At 35.8% G+C, this 21,391-nt stretch overlaps 1 protein-coding gene across 4 annotated transcripts in view; it reads right to left on the bottom strand.

Annotated features, from left to right (window-relative positions):
* Positions 1-20,642, bottom strand: part of Spock3 (SPARC (osteonectin), cwcv and kazal like domains proteoglycan 3) — a 355,249-nt gene extending 334,607 nt beyond the window's left edge. The window contains exons 1-2 of one of the 4 annotated variants that reach the window (XM_031339932.1): positions 20,538-20,642; positions 19,851-20,039 (exon numbers count right to left, since the gene is read on the bottom strand). In XM_031339932.1, the coding sequence (XP_031195792.1) occupies positions 19,851-20,039 (189 nt within the window). In that variant the 5' untranslated portion in view covers positions 20,538-20,642. Of the gene's footprint in view, positions 1-19,850; positions 20,040-20,210; positions 20,446-20,537 lie in introns of those variants that run through there. The other 3 variants (XM_031339934.1, XM_031339933.1, XM_031339931.1) reach the window with 3 other exon arrangements.
* Positions 20,643-21,391: the final 749 nt, after the last annotated feature.

Here is a 21,391-nt window from a genome sequence, read left to right as displayed (position 1 = left end):
ACACCAGAAAACTCATTTAATTCAACCATTCATTTAGAGCTGTTCTAAAATTGATTTTAAAAAATTGAAAATGACTTAAAGATCATAGTAGAAATCTATGCTATGGGCCCTTAAAACCTTACAAAGTCAAATAGTATTTGAATAAATAACTGTGACTTCTGGATATGTTCAAAACTCATGGCAAAATATAAGATATAAAAATTGCTATACTTCTGTATGAATTTAAGAACTACCTTGCTATCTTAGAAAGGGTGATTTAGCTATTACAGTTGCTTATAATAGAAATTCTGGAGTGTGGTCTATCTCTGAGCATTTTCCAGGTTTTTGAATACAGTCATTGGAAGTGCTGGCTGAGCAGCATGGCTCCTCCTTGCAGATGTTCTGCATAGCATTCCCAAGTTAGTCTGCACTCACTGAGAGTTGTTCCTATAGGTCTCAACTCCTTGTTTGGAAATAAATTCTTCTACAGGTTTTGTAAAATAAACATAGCCACAAACACAAAATGTCTTTATTATTCACAGCATAACATTGATTGGTGTGTCACTCATGATTTTCTGGTTATTCTGCAGAAGCCAGTGTAATTCTAGACTCACAGTCCAAAGTGGATATCACTGTAGATTATATGAATCCATAGTGCCACAAGAAAATGTCATTTGTTCAGAGGTTTCTATTTATTTTCTATTGCTTCTGCTTGTAATGGGGTTATTTATTTAACTTTCTTCATAACTATTAATGTTAACAAGTGTCTAAGTAATACATAAAAAGCAACTTTCCATTAAACAGTTAATGTTTCTATTAAGCATTAAAAGCTAAGTATCTAAGAAGAAAATTTTTATTCCATTGTGACCTTTTGCCTTTTACTAATGTCAGATGCTACTTAATATTAAATAATAAAATGGAGTTATTTACTTAAATTTACTTAAATATAAAAAAGGAAACATAAATAACTGTTCCCCATAATCAACTTTAGGGGAAACGCACCTCAGCTTTAACAAAAACAAATTCATCCACTTTCATCATTAGTGTTAGATTCTGTGATCGTACGTGCAAATACATTGAATTTTGAATTTTAGAAATTTAAAAAAGAAAACTTTATTTAAATAATTTAAACATTGAGCATTAAATATTAAGTTTAAATATTATATGGTAATATTATATGTTGATATTTATAAAGTCATAATATAAAACTCAAAACCTTAAAGTAGCTAGGTTTTCATCTTTTGGATTTATTTTGGAATACCATTGCACGATTTAAATATTTTGAGATTTTAATGAAATGAAAATTAACATATTTTACCATAACACTAAATACTCTAACAATAATGAATAAGTTGAAACAAATGGCTGAATCTCATGTTTGCTCACTCAGCACTTATCTTTGGAGTTTATGTATACAGCTGCAAGTTCTATTAAACTAGCCGAAGATATCTTCCAGGATACTGCTTTAGATAATATTAAGAGAATGACAAAGTAGAAGAGGAAAATTCACCAACTGAAAATGGTTTTATTATCATTGTTTCTCATGTTGTTATTGTTGTTTTATACATTATAAAGAAAAGATTTAATTCATTTACTATAATTTCAAGTTTATATAATATATTGAATACTATTTGTATCTTTTCAATTTGCACTTTAAAAATAGCTGTCATTTATTATAAAATTGGGCATGCAGTTAATTTAAATTTAAATTTCTTCTACTTTCAGAAGTCTATGAATGATTTTCTCAAAGGTTACCTACAGAGGGGTAATTAGTCACTTGATCTTTGCAGTTCATTGGTGTTTCTTCCTAGACAGGGCTCTCAGCTTTTACATTTTTGAATTTAGAAACAGAGGCAATGATGATGCTTTCCTCAGTGTCTGACGTTTGCCTTGGGGCAGCTGAGGGATGGGGCGGCTTATGGCAGAAACACTAGCAGCTGACTGTTGACATTTTCAGGGTAATTATAGCTCAGGAGTTGGCTGCTTGGAAGAGCAAAATCGTGTCACATATGACATGGCCTATCTTTGCTAATATCCTTTCACTTTTAAATAGAGTTCAAAGTCAATGACAAAAAAAGGTACAAAACTATAAAGTAAATGGAAGCTTAATCATAAAAATAAGATAATTGTTAAGGGATTACTTAGAAATCTGAGAGGGAATGTATGTTTCACAAATACAGTACACAAGATAAATTTAAGGAAAATCAGAGAAACTGCTGTGTTATTAACTAAAAGCATTAGCCCAGACTTTACATCCAGCTTAAGCTCTTATTCATAATCTAAGGTTAGGACCCTAGCCCCTCACCAATATATGAATCTGGTTTATGAGGGTTTTTTTTTCCCCTCTGTAATCCTAGGATGTAAGACACAGACCTCTTAGAAGCCTGGAATGTTACACTAACTCTGCTTCTCCTAAAGTGTCACAGAGGTGCACAGAATACAGGCTGAGTTTGGCTGTGTACTCTAAATGGAGTCATGAGAAATGTTTGGAAACATATGAATAACACGTCAAACACTTTCTATTACAGATAGACAGCTCATTAGAAGAAAGGCTCATAGAAAGAAAGTCAAAGAGGATGGCATTAAAAATGATGACAACTCAGTGTGACTGATGCAAGAGTGCACAAAAGAGGAAATGCAGATGAAGAAGCATCTACTGCCAAGCAGGAAGTTGGAAAAGAAAGAAGGGTTTTTGGACTGGAGGATGGGACATTGAGGGGTCACTTGGTGCTTCTGCTGAGATCTGCCTGTCACAAGGGAGAGATTCTGGCTCACCCTAAAGGCTCCTACTGTGTTATTTCTTTGATGAATTCATCACTAAAGTGTATCTGGACTTTAGCCCTAAAGCCACAGAAAGCCTTGATTCTGACAGCGGAAAACATATGTTTAAGTGATGAGAGATTTTCTTTCCAGGGTTCAGCTGCACTAAAAACAGAAGCTTACTGGGTAAGCCTGGATCATGTGAATGGGAGTTTCATTTGTCCTGTGCATGTTACAGAGTGGTACAACAACCATGGGCATGATCTTCTTCTTTCCTGAACAGTAAGAAAAGCTCTTTCTTTGTCTCATTTCAGATTCTCTCCAAGAAAGATTTCCTTTGAGTGTGTGCTATAATATTCTCATGTATTCCCTTAACTACAAAGGAAATGGGAATCGCATGGTCTCCCTCTACTATGTCTGTCCACCTGACTAGTCTGTTACAAGGATCTTACACTCTTTCCCACCAAAAATGATCCTATTCACACATTTACAAGAAGTAACAATAGTTACTTTTACATGAGGCCCCAATCCATGGTAAAATTAAGAGTGGCCTGAAGATTTTGAAGATTTTGGTAAGGGAATAAAAATAAAAATAATGGTGTATAGTGTTCAAGGTGAATGCAAGCTGAGAAAAGCCTGAAAACAGAAATCCCATTAGTGAGATCCACCTCATGACAGATAATGAGTCGGACCCAGGGAAGAGAGACAAGGCAGGGACTTGAAAACACATCAGAGACACTCTGAATTCTGAGCATTTTCATTGGGAATGGAACACTGGGAAGAAGTCAGGAGATAATATATATTCTAGAAAATTTTTCCTACAATTTCGAGAAAGTATTTGCCCAGTACTTAGATAATGGAAATCATTACAGTGTGAGATTCATGTCTGATAGCTTTAAATGATCACTGTGGTGAACTAAAAAATCTAAATGTTATGTTTGGTTACATATGATATATTTTTGTTTCAAAGCGTTCTTTTAGTGGTTAGAGTGAAAATATAGATTACACCATTCTTAACCTTTGGGTTCATAGAGTCCAAAGTAATGCAGCAATTAGAGAAGTAAATACATAAGGTTCGATGATAGCTTTACAGAGAAACCATAGAATAAATATAACAGGGCTCAAAGTTCAGAAATAAGCTTCTGTGTATAACACTGGATGATATATGGGGAAGGGCTTTATTTCTGTGAATTCACTGATTGTTTTGATTTGTTGGTATATAAGGATTATGTTTTCATTTTATTTGTCTTTACCAAAATAAAATGAGTTTCAAACAAAAACAAAAGTTTGTAAGTTTTCATAAAAATTCAATTTTAGATTAAAGTACACTTAAATATTATAAAAGCTTGGAGAAATGTTACTTTAAATTTGTATAATGATATTTTTTAAATCATTAGGTTTTATGTACGATTATACATTTTGAGGTTTTGTTCTACTAGTGTATGATGTGGACATGTATTAGAATAGCACAATGAGTCTTGTTAACATTTATAATTTAACCACACCAATCAACAAAAAATGAAAAACAAACTTTTAAAATAAAATATCTCTCATGAATATATAGCTTATGCTCATATTATCATCAGTCTCATATTACTATCTAGTTTTGATTTATTAACTATAGGCAGTATCAATATAGCTGCGTTCCTCTTTAAAAAAAAATGAACTCTTGGATTTTGTCGTTCTATCAATATGAAAGTTCCTTACATATGTAGTTTCGTCAAATAGGTGAGGAGATTATACATTGAAATCATAACACAAGGTGTATTACTAATGCAAATCAGAAATATCACTACCTATTGCAGCTTCAGCAACAACAGTTAAAAGCTAAAGACATTTTAATCATATATCCTACAAGTCATGTAATACCATCACATTTGTGTGTGATACTTTACACACACACACACACTTAATTTTGGAGTCCACAGTGAGATTCTGGAGAAATCTGAAGTCCATTCATGAGCACATAAGAAAATCCATGAGTAATGAAGTCCTGGGGGAAGCTGATCCTTGATCTCTTCTAGATACTTAGTAAGCATAGGAACTTTCCAAGAAATTTTGCCTAAATCCTAGATGAGGTTTCAAGCTTTACTCTACTGGTCATGGTACCTGGGATAGCAAATACACAGAAGACTAACACCAGCCTGCTTTTGTTTCTCTTGGGCTTGATGCCAAGGTGCCCCTATTACTCTGCAGAATCCACACAGAAGAGCCAGCAACACAAGGAAATAAAGAGTAACTCCCACCAAGAATAAACAGGAAGCTCTTGGCAACAGAAGCCAGGTGGCATTCAGCTAGTCAGAAAAAAAAGGCAGCTCTGAAATTAGATTTCAAAGCTCATTCAATGACCACTGGTGGTCCTCAATTATATTAAAAACTTGGTGCCTTGTGTACATTTAGAAAGAAGTATATTTTCCAGATACGTTTCATTCTTGAAGAATAATGCAGAACCTTCCATAGTTATTATGTATTTGTTATCAACACTACATAGGCCTATCCCTACTGGGAATATCATAATATTTTTATTTTGAAATGCAGGTAAAGTTAAAGGAAAAAAAAAACCTTCTAATCCAAAATAAATGGTTTAAATGAGTTACGTTGAGACACAGATTTTAACAAACTTGCTGAAAACAAAATGAATCAAAACAAATTCCAAGAGAATACTGCTAAATGAGTTCATCTGAATAAAAGACTTATCTGTCTTGGGATTCAAATTCCAGAGATTTCAAACTAGCCCTTTCCTAGTTACCAGTGTGCAGTATGACTTCATCACAAATAGATTCATTTAGCACAGTAATTCTTGAAAACTAGAAGGCACACAACATTTCAGGTGCAAGAAATTACCGATCATGTCAAAGAAAAAATTCTCAGGTGATTCCAGGTTAATGCTGTTGCTACAATGTTCCAGAAAAATTCTGCCCCAGGGACTGTTCATTTTAGATGAAGCTCACTGCCTCAGGGATATTTGAGAACATCAGATGTAGCCAAGGGCACCTCCGACAGCTTCCCTGGGAGACGAGGAGGTTGCACATAATTTCATATTATGTTATAAGTCATGAAAGGCCCATAAATATTCCATCTTCTAAAACGGATTGCTCGGCAGATGCTGGGTTCTCAGCGAGCACTTATTTCTAAGTATCCTGCAGACAGACTATGTAAATATTTTGAAAGTTACAAAGGGTCTGGTAGAAAAATAAATGTTAACTATGATTAAGGAACTACCAAATTACCCTGGTTTGGAGCTGTATCTAGTATTTTTTCCATGCACAAGAAGACAATATCTAGCAATGTTTCATTTATCTGGAGACAATAATATTAATATGGTCCATTTAAGTTTCTATGTATGTGTGCAAGTGTCTCTCTGTGTGTTTGTGTGTGTATTTGTGTATGTTCTGTAAGTTGAGATTTATCCCTTTAGTAAGGATCAAAATCTTATAGAAATACTTGGAACATTTACCATAAATGTTTAAATATTTTTGAGCTTTATTGTAATTTTTATCAGAAAAAAATTTTGTTATCATTTTTTTCATGTAAATTGTATGTAAAAATGCATCATTGGATGAGTTCAGTGTTTCTTTAACTCAGTTAGAATTAAATAAGGGAATACTTCTATCTTCTATTTTACTTGTTCTGTGTTTTCTTATGTCCACTGGATGTTTAGTTTTGTTCTTTTACTACAGCTTTCCAAAATGGAGAGTGTTCCACGACTAACATACACACTGTCTAAAATTCCAGATGAGGCTAATAGTAACAATATATATAGACAAGAAAATTATTTTTACCACATTTTGTTTATTTTGTGTGCATATATTGTGTATATGGACCTACTTGCCATAGCACACATATAGAGGTCAGAAGATGGAAGCTTCACTTGTCCCTTTCCTTTATGTGGGAATAGGGGATTAAACCATTTCACTATACCATCAAAATTATTAAATGTATACAATTGTAAGCAATAATATGCATATTTCTATGTTTGTTTCACTTATATCTAGTGCCTAGTGTGTATGTAACATGCTGGCATAGAGACACAGGTATGCATTTAGAGGACAGAGGTCAACATTGTGTATCTTTCTTTATTGTATCACATCTTACTTTTTTGAGACAGGGTCTCTCACTGGACCTAGAGCTTTCTAGTTTGGCTATGCTGGCCACCATGTAAACCCCCGGAATCTTCCTGAGAACTACTATTCCATGTGTTTGCTGTTCTGACATTTTCCTGCATGTGCTGATGAACCAAAACAGATCACATACTTGTATGGCAATCACCTGGTGAACCAAGCCAACTCAGCTCTGCAATTCATTCATTTCACAGCTAATACCATTTTCTCACTAAATGCCATAAACAAAGAAAACATAAAACTAAATGAATCCCTATACACAGAGACTGTTAGGTTTATCCAAATCTACCCCATCCAACACTTAATATATTTAAATGACAATATATGTGATGATAACGTATGATAATAGTTTGTAGATTACTAGCATTTAAATGAAGCAAATAACTGTTTTATCTTTTCCATTTGTAACAGCATTTAAAATATTCTGGAGGTTAAATAAAAATATTAAATGAGGCTACAGCTTTATTATTTATTATTAGTTGAGTAAAGTCATAACTGCCTAACAATTCCCAAGGAATACAAAGAGAAACAGCATTCACTACAAGAATGTATGCGAGTGTACTGTGTTTTAATTTTACTGACGTTTTTGCCATCTCAGTTATTCTGAACTGCACTATAATTGCAGAAATTCAGTAATAACATGCTGGTGGCATATCCCATTCTCAAATACTGTGACTCTATGGGAATAAACACTGCTTTTGATTAGTTTGTAACATACAGTTACAAGCTTTTATAAGATGAATGAATGACAGACAAGGGGGAGTCTTTTTCCTATGGCAAGATAAACTGATCAACTAGCAATGTTATCACTCTCCTTTTATCTAAAGCACTTTAAAAACTGTACAAAATTTCAAATTATTTTCCACATATCAATCAGGCTGACAAGAAAACATTCAGCGGAGACATTTAAAAAAGCAAAACAATAACAAAACAAAAGTATCATCTATGTGTTGTGACTTATTTAAAATTTCTAAATGAATACTAAATAGGAAACACAAGTGAATTTTAAGGAGCAGGCTTAAATATTTCCAGTCCTGAAGAGGTTGATAAGTTACTGAAACTCTGTTTCCTTAGTTGTAAAAGGGGATTCATTCAATATAGCTTTGTAATAAGTTAAAAAAACAAAAACAAAACAAAACAAAAAAAACAAAACAAAACAAAACAAAACAAACAAACAAACAAAAAAAAAAACAAGAACTCCGGGACGTCTGTGGAAAGGCTGTAAGAAACTGAGGAGGGTGACTCCTTAGGAGGACCAGCAGTCTCAATCAACCCAGATTCCTGAAAACTTTCAGACACTGAGCCACCAACCAAGCAGCATACACTAGCTGATATGAGGCCATGATGCATATACAGCAGAGAACTGCCTGGTTTGGCCTCAGTGGGAGGAGATACACCTAACACTGGAAAGAGACTTGAGGCCTAGGGAAGTAGGAAAGTCTGGCTGGGGTTGGGGTGCTTGCATTCTCTTGGAAATAGGGGGGAGGAAGAATGTGATGAAGAATTGTGGGAGGACAGACAAGGAGTGGGATAACTACTGGATTGTAAAAAGGAAAAAGTAATAAAAAATAGCCGGGCGGTGGTGGCACACGCCTTTAATCCCAGCACTTGGGAGGCAGAGGCAGGAGATTTTCTGAGTTCGAGGCCAGCCTGATCTACAGAGTGAGTTCCAGGTCAGCCAGGGCTATACAGAGAAACCCTGTCTTGAAAAACCAAAAACCAAAAAAAAAAAAAAAAAAAAAAAAAAAAAAAAAAAAAAAAAAAAAAAAAAAAAAAAAAAGGAAATAAAACACAGGTAAAGTAGTTAAGTAGAACCAATTCTATTAATGATAGAGAAGTGGCAAATAGGAAAGAATGCGAGAAGTCACTAATCTTTAGAAAAATATAAATTAAAGCCTCAGGGTGGGATAACTAGAAATCATTAGCAGGTCTGCTATCACATTAAAAAAAATGTTTTGTTGTACATATGAATGAAGAAGCAACTGATATCAGGAGCATTGTTGGTGGGAATGCAAAGCAATTCTACAATATGATAAGCTATAATGAATGATATGGTAGTTCCTTACAAAAACTCAAAATGAGACTCAGTATGTAAAAGCACAGGTCACTAGATCTAGGTTTTACTTTGACACCATGTGCTGTAGGAAGATAAGAAGAAAACTGACCTCAGCAACACATCCTTTAGTCCACCCCCAACACACACACAAACACATACGGGGTGGGGGCGTGGCTACTATGGCTTCCTAGTATATACGTTTACATAAATAAATGTGATTCTTTATAAAGAACTGTCAATTTATGTTTCCTTGTAAACTGTGATAATTTTTTGAGACTTTCAATTTTAACAGCTTAATTTTAATGCAAGTAAATTATAATAAATGACAACAGACCAAAAAAAAAAAAATCAAATAAGGGAAAGCAAAAGCACCACATAATATGTAATTCCACCTGTAAGTATATGAATAAATAAGAGTAGGATCTTGATATTTTTACATATCCATAATGATGGCAGCAATGGTTCTTATGACTTAGACACAGCTAATTGCATATAAACACGTGAATAGACAAGCCATGATGGTGTGTATATAAAATGGAATATTATTAACTCTCAGAACAGACATAAATCAGAGACAGGGAAATAGCTCAGCCAGTAAGATATTTGGTGGGCAAGCATGAAGTTTAATCTGAACACTTAGGCTGTGTGTTCTGGGATACACATGTAATAACAGCACTAGGGATGTGGAGTCAGGAGGGTTCCTAGGTCTTTGTGACCAGTTACTATTACCAGGTTCTTAGGAACTCTGCTTCAAAAAATAAACTGGAAAGAATATGAGGAGAACACCCATTGTTAGCTTTTGACCTGCACGTTCACATGCAAATAAGTCTTCATGCATTCCTTACAAACAAGTACAAACATGAGTTTTAACTTGTACAAAAACAAATGTGAACATGCACGTATACCTGAAGGAACAAAATAAATATGTAGCATGCTATGCCATATTTAAACCTGAAGGAGATCATCAAAGAGGAATTAACCAGTTACAGAAGAACACTTCTGGTGTGATTCATTTCCATAAAGTAAAATTAATAGAACCCGGAAGTAGGATAATAGTTACCAGGGACTAGAAAGATGGACGGTCCTTCAGCGGGTATAGAATTTGAAGTTTAAAAGCTACAGGGTTATTGAAACCTTGTGTACCAGAATGAAAACATGCCACTTGAAATGTATCCAAAATTGCAAACATTATAAATGTTGTATTTTAACCACAATTAGCATTGAAATACAGTGTGCATACAAAAGACTATATGGAATCACATTATATGTCCAAAAGTCCCAGTCTGTAATAATGAGCAGAGTAGCAATTATAGGAAAAGAAACATTATTATTCCTGCATTTGAGGACAAGAACTCTGGATCCCAAATGCCAGTACCAGCGGTTATATAAGTTCCATGATATTTTTCCAGATTCAGGATGCTGTGAAACATCATAGACTGTGCGATTAAGACTTTGATCTTTGCATGGACTCACAGTATATACTGTAGGATACTTTATCTTACCCTGGGCAGCAGCAGTGAGCCACAGCTCTCAACAGCCATGTGATCCCCTGGAAAAACAATCAATTCTCTCCAGTGAACAAAATCAGTTAAGCTATAACTTTCCGTAGGATATGTGTGCAAACACATTTTGACATACTACAGTTTTGAGTTGTGATAGTTTTATCAGGATTTTACTCCTTCTAAAGCTCAGAATTATCAGTACGAGAGATAAACTTCACTGAATGAAGTTATCTAGTTCGTATGTTTTATCGCTCATTTTCTCACCTATTCAATGGAAAAAATTGTACAGGTGTACCTATGCAATTTGTTTATGCAGAAGCTGTCCTCAGTAGAGGTGTAATTTAAAGACAGGTAACTAAAAAGTTATTTTTTCAACTTAACCTAGCTTAATTTTTTTTCTGGGGTTTCCAAAGTATCTTCTGATGCTCTCTTGTCTTTCATCTTATTAGAAGTAGGAAAGCAAAGCACTTATAACAAGGTGGCTTTCTGTGACTAGACTGCTACCAATGTTTAGCTAAGAATCTGTACTAATTTTCTTGTATTTTTAATAATTACCTCTTTTGATATTTTGAATAAGCACAGTGCTGTCCTTGTCTAATAAAACTCTGAATACTCTATTTACATGTAAATTGCAGACAAGTGTACATTTACTTTACCTGAAGTCATTTGATAATAGTGACAGCCATTATATCAAATGGCTTTCTATCAACAACATTGTTCTCAGTTTTTACCCTATACCTGTTGAACTCATAGAAACTTTCCAGTCCCCAAATACACAAATAAACTTACATTTTTTTCTATGAATTCTGAGTCCACGGGTTCATTACCATCTCTTTTCCTTGATAAAAGATTTTATAATGTTTTAAAGTTTTGCATTTATTAAATATTTATTTATAATTATACCCAAATATCTCCATTGCATAAAATAATGAGTATATTTTATATTAAAATAATTGTTGAATTTGCTTATTTTTCAGCAAATAAATACATAAATCACAATACTTCACTAAAAATATTCTGAAAAATTCAAATATAGTTTATTTTACCTGTTGTGTTTAGAAAACAGATGTGGTATTTTATTAGTGGGATTCTATAACAATTAAGTCAGTGCACCAACATAGTATTAATGCATATAAAAGCATTCAACATGCTATTGACAAATAGGTAATTCACATTTCTCCACTTGCCATTTGATCTTACTTGTAAATACATCTAGATGTTACATATAATTCATCTATGTAATATAGAGTATAATATTTCTACTAAAGTCAAAAATCCAATCTAGCAAATGCTAAAAGCTAAGGAAAAATAATATTATAGGCTGCTGCAAATATCTAGGTATTTAATTTTTTAAATTTTCATAACAAAATAGCACATTTAAAATAATAACACTTTTTCTAATAAGGAAGTTATGAATACAGAAGTTTTAATTTTCTATAATTGTCCTTATATCTCAGGCAAATATTAAAGTTTGTTGTTATTCATTAAGTAATTGTACTGAACTAACAAAAATTGTATTTCTGAAGTAAGAGGTTCAGCTCCAATCCAAGATGTCAGTCATCTCCTGATGTCAAGGAACAAAAGACAAAGTGCAAAGTCTGCACAGAAGAGTCTGACAAACTGGACTTGCTGCTGTCTCTACCTCTGAACTGCCCAAGAGATACTGGCTCCCAAAGGATAATAGTATCCTTAGCTTCAAAGACTAAGAGCTACTTCAGTTGGACAAGGACATGATTGCTAGTGTTATTCTGGAGAAAGGTCCTTGTTATTAGTGGTATTTCTTAGTTTCACCATCAAACCAAACAATAGAGCATCCTGTCTTTTAATTAAGGGTATAGGAGGTAAATTATAAATTCCTCCACAAAAAACAAAAAACAAAAAAAACCAAAAAAACCACAAAACTACCACCAATAATCATCAATGCCTCACAAAAAACATTCTAGGCTTGTTACCAAATAGTTGTAGCTGAAAAAGACTTCCAGAGAACAAGCTAAATGATGTCCATACCGGAAAACACACTTGGTCATCAGCCTCCTTGTAGTATCCTATTGGGTGCACTTTATTGATTCTGACCATCAGCAGGCCCCCTAAAAACTAACATGTGACTGCCACCAGACTCCTAAACCTACAGTCTTGGATAATAAGTGTTTTAGTCTTGCCAAGAGCAGCACTCCTTTTCTTGTTCTTCATTGATAAGAGAATAGAAAAATGGTGTAAAATTTTGATGAGAAAAACCTGAAAGCAACACAGTTTACAGGCAATGATAAAACTCATAATCAATAGGGACAGGAGTGAATATCAAGAGGGACTCACAATGATATTTATCAGAGAATGACCAAATACAATAGTCACAGATACTTCTAATACACTAGGAGATAATGCAGCCAACTTCCTTGTCACCCAGGTACCTAAATGTCACTATGCAAATAAATTAAGATTAAATCTATACAAGTAGAAGTGATGTATGAACACTCATAGGTCAATACATGAAGGAGTTTCTTTTCTTAGAACTCTCATGAGTCCTTGCTAGACAAAAATCTACCATTTGTGTAGGTCATTGCTTGAGAAAGAAACTCTGAAACTGGACTGCATGAACAATTCTTGGGTAGCCAGCTATTCAACTGTCTGATAAAATACAACAGTTAAAAGAGGCAATAATTAAAGGTTTTTCTACTGGCCAGTGTACTGCTAACTATACTACACATGAATATAATACCTTATCTTTAAATATTCTTTGTAATAACTCTGATAGATTTATTAAAGTGATTGTTGGTGAACTGTAGGCTGGGGTAATTGCTCTGACCTTGAGCAATAAGAATTCCTAGTCCAACAACCTATATAAGTTGTAAAAATAGGAAACATTGGGAGCAGAAAAGATGAAAAGTTTTTCACAAATGAGAAAAGACATCTAAAGACTCCAAGAGCTTGAGGAGCTAGAATATGTGTACTGAAGATTCAAAGATCATCCTTTAAAAGTAAGTACATAACATAAAATACAATCTGACCCAGATCATGAAATCATCAAAATGAAAATTGAATAAGAACATAAAATGTCACTCTGAGTCAGACTCATAAGATATAAAAGCATTGAACTCATAGTCTTATTGTTCAAGTTGAAAATAAAAAGGTTTCTGGCAGAGAATGATTCCCTTTTTGAATATATAGCTCATAAGTTTAACAAGCCTACTTCCTGTGAGAAGACTATACTGTGGCCACACAGGTAACAGCAAATGAGATCATCTTTACCTAGGCAGCATTAGGAAAGAAAGTCTAACATGCATGAAAATCATCTGAGAAGGGTTATAGGCTTTCTATAAGCCATGTTATATATAATATATAAAATTCATGTAACTTATATGCACAGATATATATTCCAATGTTGCTATTGATTTTTATGTTTTCTGTACCTATACGAAGATACATACACATAAAAATGTTTTACATATATACATATTAATAAAAACATATTTCAATATAAACTTATGTATATATACTATATATTCATACATACAAAATATTATATACACAAGGAGAAATAATGTCTCATATAGCTAATTTTTGAAATAATTAGAAGTTGATAGAGAGTAAGATGTAATTTTTGCTTCACAATATGTCTACTAGGATGAGTTCGTAACAGATATTAACTAAATGATCACCAGCAAAGAAGAATTCACAACAGAGAGACTCACAAGATGCCAGTTCCAGAATCTGGTAAGTCAAAAAATATTCTCTACCTTTCTTCCTTTATCCTGGGGTATCAGACCTGAAAAAATCAACTCTAAGTCCCTGCTAATGAGTACAGAGTGATAGTGCTGTCCAAGGGAAGGACAGGGATATGAAGGTGTTAGACTCGGGGCCCAAGTAGGATTCAGGTGACTGGAGTTTAGATACTGAAAAGAATGAATCCTTCCTGCCTCAGTGATTTATTGGCCCCCAAAATAGTCATATTACTGTATTGCTTCCTTTGAAAAGTGTATTGATTTTCTGCAGATTAAATCTCTTTGGAATTTAAATAACATGGATACTAGACCCATATTAATATGACTTCACTCTATAGCCCTCCATGTACTCTGACCTATAAATGTGTATGTAATGGTAAAACAGCTCCTAAGACCAAAACAGTGCCATAGCATCAAAGTAAAACAACGACAAGAACACACAAATGAAAACGTAAGAAGCTAACAGTCTTCTCAAGGGAAAACTATGATCTTGACTATAATAAAATGTAAGCAGTGGGGGTCGAGAAGTATAGCTCTGTAGCACAGCATCCATTTAACATGTGTCAGAACCTGGATTCAAAATCTAGAAAGTGAGTTCACACATACACACACATACACACAGTCACACATATATGCCATGCACTCAGTCACGTATGCCCATAGATACAGACACATAATTGTCAACATTTGCATTTGGGTTAGACATATCCTGTGGTGGTTTGAATGAGAATAGCTTCCTTAGGATTATACATTTAAAATCTTGTTTCCCAGTTGGTGAAACCATTTTCAAAGGATTAGACAATGAGCCTTGTTGGAGTAGGTATACCAATGGGGAGGGGATTAGAAGGTTCAAAGGTCAATTCAGATGCCATTCCCAGGAAGTTCTGTCTCAGTTTCCCACTTGTAGATCTAGCTATAAGTTCTCAGCAACTGCTCCAGTACCATGACTGCTGCTAACCTGCTCTTGGCATGATGGCCACGGACTCTTAACATTCTGGAACCATTAGCACCAAGTTAAACACTTTCTTTTATAAGTTTCATTGGTCAAACAATAGAAAAGTAATTAAGGTATCAATTATTGGGATAGTATTCCTAAACAGAGACTCACCATTAACTATGTAAACTTATCCACATTATTAACAATTTCCTAATCCTCCCTAATCTTATCTGGGTTATGTACTATTGCAAAGAAAAACAGTAGAACTCAGGTACTAACCACAAGTCATTATCAGTGAGGAGCCTACCAATATGCTTAAGTGATACCCAATACTCAAGATCACAAGACTGATTCACTAACCTGAAAGCTGCAGACAACTGAAAGAGCCTTTATATATACTCAATAACTTTAAGTCAGAGAGAACTGAAAGTACATACACAAGACAAGTGTTTTATTGACTCCATAATCAAAGACAATATTCTAACTGGAACACAGAGTCTCTGGAGCCCAGGAAGGATTCCTCATTGTGAACCATCCTGTCTCCAATGATCCATACAGTCAAGAACCTCAGCTCAGATGAAGAAGTGAATTGAAAGAAAAGTATAAGGTAAGGAATGTTTATTTACTCTTCAAGAACTCTATTCAGCTACTTTTTTATGAAATGAAATGATCACTTATAAGCCTCAGAGACATTGGAGCCCTTTGAGCTAAAGACATGGTGGCATCAGAGCAGAAATGCTTTACCATGTGGGTTACATGTCTAGAGATTTGGACATGTCCTTTAGTTGTAGGTTAAATCCTTAAATTTAAATTGAAAATTTTGTTATTTATTGCCAGTGAACATTAACAATTATTTAAGTAGTAGTTATAAATCAAAACTTGATTGTGGACTTTTTATCACATCAATGGTAATCATTTCTTGAAACAAGTTAAAAGTGAGATCCATGTAATTTTTGAAACATAATTTTATTTCTGACTAAATCTTAAAGTTTCAGTTTAAAGGTGAAATCTTGAGTTTCTCCTATGGTGTACTGAAATTATCATAGCCATATGAATTTATTTTCGTATGCTTTTAATTTACTCCTTCCAATGAACAGTACTTAAAGGTCTCTCATATTTTCTCTTTGCTGTCACTTTTAATTAACACAGGTACTTAGGTGAAATCAACAATATGAAGGCTTGCTGACAATATTACATTGTGTTCCTGAGTTCTTCATTGGTTTACAAATTCTTTACTCACTTGTACAGGATAAGGGTGTGTTTTAATTGAAATTATAGGACATAAATGCTTAAAATGATTATATATGAGCCATTTGAGATAATGACTCAGTTTTCTCTTTAGTGTCTCAATATATATGAAAGAATGAGATAGGAAATTACTTTTATGTTCACCTCTTGGGCAAAGCAATGATATTCCCAAAATTTTTCCACTGAGAAAATGTGTGTAACACATTTCACAACCCAACAATGCTTTAAAAAAATAGCATTCATCTGGTAAGTCTACAAAACATACCATACTGAAAGAAGAGTTAGAGTTTTTACTATGCTTTTAAACTTTAATTAATTTTAATTCTTTTCCCTCTCTATTGCCCTCCACAACCTTTGTGTATGTGCCTCTCTCCCTCTCCCACTCTCCATCCCCACCCCGTGTGTGTGTGTGTGTGTGTGTGTGTGTGTGTGTGTGTGTGTGTGTGTGACTGTATCTGTCTGTCCATCTTTCTGTCTGTGTGTGTTAGAGATTGAACTTGGGTCTCTTGCACAAGCCATGAGATACCTTATCTCACTTTAAATTACTACAAGCATATCTGGAATTTACCATACTGATTTGATTTAGTAATTTTTAAATATCTTGACTTCTGCTAAAATGTTAGGTGAATTTAAGCTTTAATTTTCTTCCTAAAACACAGGAATTAAAATTGCATTTGTATAGGCTAGAAAGGGCAAGGATTATAACAAAATAAAAGGTATCATGCAAATTGATAGCGTAAATTAGCCAAAAATATTCAAAGTTTTTCCTTTTTTAGTAATACTCATGTTCATCTTTCCTTTAGTTTCATTCTTTTCCTTGATTTTTACTGAGGAAATTGTTACCAGAAGTGTTCTGTTCCTCATCTTTAAAGATATACTACAACATGTTTATATATGTAAGTGTATATATATATATATATATATATATATATATAGTATAAAAAGAAATGTTAGTTTCTTGGTATTCAATTATAATTATATACACAATAAAGTTCTAAAATGTATTTCAAATGAGGTCACAGTTGAATCTTCAAGGGGTTACTTGTAAAATAATATTAGCTTTACAGGAAAGAAAATAAGAATTAATTCCTCTACCAATTATACCTGATAATTAATTATGTGGAAAAATCATTTTTTTTCTAAATTATGTCAATTATCTTTTTATGAAAGAAGCAGAGAGAGAATTTTCCTAAGTTACCCTGTGTTTACAAGAAGAGTCTCCAATGTCCTTGCCTGTTTGCCTTTCTCTCATGTAAGCAGAGAAAAAGATCATTTTAGATAGGAAGCTCAAATGGAACATTAGCGATAGACTCTGTAAGACACAATTCACAATTCAAAACCATGTGCTTGCACCAAAAATGAGGCTAAAATATCAGCCCCCTTTGCACTGATAAAAATGCTAAGGAATGGACTGCCCCAGTGGAAAGAAGCAATGAGGACACCAGTTTTTCACGTGGTCTGCACAAGGTGTGCATGATGCACTCTGAGTGCTGAATGGAAGCCACACTGGCAATTGTCATTTCATGCTCAACAAGGAGCAACAGGTATATAAAGGTAAAAACGTAATCAAGTTCTTTTTATCTCCCTGCCTGCTCATGGTGATCTTCATAAAATGTAACTCTTTTACTACCATGTAACTCTTTTCCTACTAGTGGCTACTCTAAAATATGACTTAATTTTTTTAATAAATCAGTTACATTTTATGTGTCACATATGTGAGAATGTATATTTTAGTGTATATATACTATATATACATACACACACATATATATCTTCTACATGACTTTACATTTTTGATGGAGTTTTATTGGGAAAGCACATAAAAACCCCTGAGCATGACATACACTGTTTCTATTGAAGTTGGGTGGATGAATCCTTTATATTTGTAGTAGGCATCTCCACTTATTGCAACTCAAATGTTCACATGCTGAACAAAAGTCAACTGTTTTCTCTTACTATTAAATCAATTTAACTAAAACCAGAGGCCCCTGGGACAGACAAGATTTCTAATGTGTTAGCCATTCCTAAAATTCATTTTAAAAGATAGTAGTTATTCAATAAATACCTGTCAATATTGGAAGTACTGTTCAAACACTGCCAAAATTTTCAATATTTCTTTTCTCAAGTAAGGGCATAATAAATGGCAGTTCTCTCCTGGTACAAAATATCTGTTTGCTTACTTCTGGCTGTACTTAATGTCAGTGTTAGCTTAAAGCAGGTACCCGAGAGCTTTGCATTTACAAGAGTGAAGAACATTCATTTAGCAAAAAATAGTGATGTTCACATTTCATTCATAAAGCAAAACTGAGTCCTGTGATAAGAATGAGCACAGTCATTTCCTCTGCTGTATATTCATGCCGAGTATTACCTAGATTTACATTTAAACCGTAGTCACATTTCTACGAAACCTCTCTGTAAGACTTCCCTTGCCAGTTACTTTACAGAGACGTGATGGGAGAAGTGAATGATGTATCTAGGATGAGAATTAGTCCAAGCCTCCATTTGTTTTCCTAATCGTGAGAACCTGAGCTAATCGGAGAAGTTAACTCACAGCCTGGGAAAGCACTCCTGATTGACTCAGAGAGGCAGTATCACAAATGTCATTACAAGGCTAGACAAGGAATATGAATCACCCTGTCAATTCTCAAACCCTTCGGATTTACAGGGTGGGCTAGGGATGGGATTCGGAGGTCAGAATGATCTCCTGGAGCATCACCCTAGTTCAAGGCTCTGGGCACAGCAGCAAATATTCCCATGGGACTCTATTCAGATCAGGTGTGGGTAACTAGTCCTGGCTATTGGCTCCAGGCAAATAAATGTGGGAGTCTCTAAAGCTGGTCGCTTCTAAAGAGCTCTTTAGAAAACTCCCAAGGGATTCTACAGTGTAACTCTTTCACTGCTGCTCCAATTCCTCCCCATAACCCCAGTACACACAAGACCAAAGTGTTCCAGGGTAAGTGAATGTAGAAATAGAATCTGATGAACAGTTTTTATGTAATCAGCAACATTTCAACTTCTGCGGACTGACGCTGCCAAACAACCTCCCACCCTGAGAGAGCAGGCATTTATAAATGTTACATCTTTATACCTCCTCCCTCAAATTCCTTAATGGGCCATTAGTAAGGAGATCGATCCTAGTTACTTTATAGCCAGGCAACAGCACAGGCACCCTGCTGTGTTTACTAGTGCCAGAAACACCATTCAAAAGTTGAGAAGGTCGAAGCAGCTACTTTGCAAACCTTTGGGGGCGAAAAATTGGGGCAACGTGAGGTGGAAAGGGGGTAGAGAGAGAACCTGGTGTGACCTAACTCAGAAGCATATGTAACAAGCAAATTCCTACTTAAGCTATCTGGAGGGGAGTGGAGACTGCTAAGTTGTACAGTTACAGGATACAAGCTTTATCACCCCAACTGTCCCCCAACCCCGGTTCCTTAGAAAACCTAGCCCCATCCCCACCTCTGGCAGCCACGGCAAATGCCAGTTCTGGAGCTAAATACGCGTGGCTGGAGATGGGTGCGCATCACTTACGTCTCGGAATTTGTTCCACTGTCCGACTTCCTTGTCATACTGAGAGATTGTAGTGAGCCATTGTTTTTCATCCAGAAAATTACCGCCGTCCGATCGCCCCCCGGCCACAGCCACCGCCGCGGCAGCTGCAAGAGTCTGGCTGCACCAAGCCGCTGCACACACACACAATAAGGCTGACACCTTGAGCATCTGGGAAGGAGACACAACCAGGAGTAGGGAGCCCTGTCAGAGAACGGGTGCGAAGATGGGGGCGCCCCTGGAAGGCATGCATCAGCGAGGACAGGTTGGAGAAAAGGGGAGACAAGCAGGGACAGGGGTGTCCCCTTCCAGGAGGCTTCAACCCCAAACCGGGGCACTCACACACACGCAGACTCAAGGGGGAAGAAGAAGGGGTCTAAGGGAGGAAGCCCCAAGCAGCGAGAGTCCCAGCGACCAGATAAAACGCTTGCCGGCCCATCACCTTGTTGGGAGCGGGCACGGAGCTCGCAGCTCCTGATGGAAACGCAGCCCCGCTCTGGCTACTCGCTTCTCGCTGGAGCTGCTGCACGCGCCGCCGTCTCAGCCGTCCACTCAGCTCCCTGCGCCCGGCGCTCCCCCCATCCCACCCTCCCCGCGCCTATCCCTCGCCAGCTCCCCTCGCTTCACCCCTCCCTCCCCCACCTCCTTCCTCCCCTCCTCCTATCCCACCTTCCTCTCCCTGAATCCCAGCTGCAGCAAGTTCCGGAGGCGAAGCCTGGCTGGAGCCAGAGGATGCAGTAGGCTCCTCGCCTAGGAATCCTTTGCTTTCTAACCTCTTGCCTCCAGAAAAGGTTCTCATGTTCCAGGCACAGCCAGCTCATTCTCTCTTCTCTTGGATTGATCGCTGCCGGAGCACAGTATCTCCCTCTCTGCTGCTCCCGATCTTCAATTTCAAGGGTGGTCAGGCAGCTAGAAGGAAAGAGATCAGAAGAAAACTTTACGCATCACAGAGAATCCATGGGACTTTGCCCTGAACCTGAACTCAGCTCCTCCTTCCTAAAGACCACCATAAGGCCTTGGGCAAGCTCTTCAGTATTGGAAAATATGAGCTCTGAACTTCTGGATTATTTCAGAGCCAAAGTCTCTCTTAAGATTTGGCAGGCAGTGTTTGATTTCTCCAACACGCCACGCTCAGTGCACACAACCCATTTCTCCTTTCTAAAATCTCTCCAATAACTGTGGTATATGCTACAGTTCTTAAAGCAAAGATAAACTACATAAATAAGCCATCTACGTCAGCCCTCTAAATATAAGTCAACAGCTTTGAGGCCCTAGCTAGGTTGTTGTACTTCAAACTTCCACTAATAATAAAAACATTTGCTGCCCAAATCTATTCTCACATCCTGCGCAGAGTCCTATGAAGACATTCTTTTCCTTGTACTCACAGCAAACAGGTTAACCGAACAGAATATGTAAATTGAGAGATTTTTGAAAACCAAAAGACCACAAAAGTGTTGACCATCTGTATTTGAATTATACATGTCAGGCAAACTACACCTTCCCAAGCTACGACCTTTGTAAAT

This window comes from Mastomys coucha, unplaced genomic scaffold (assembly GCF_008632895.1).
Source record: "Mastomys coucha isolate ucsf_1 unplaced genomic scaffold, UCSF_Mcou_1 pScaffold22, whole genome shotgun sequence".
NCBI lineage: Eukaryota > Metazoa > Chordata > Mammalia > Rodentia > Muridae > Mastomys > Mastomys coucha.
Note: the sequence above shows the minus strand (reverse complement) of the source record. Positions and strands in the feature narration are given on the sequence as shown.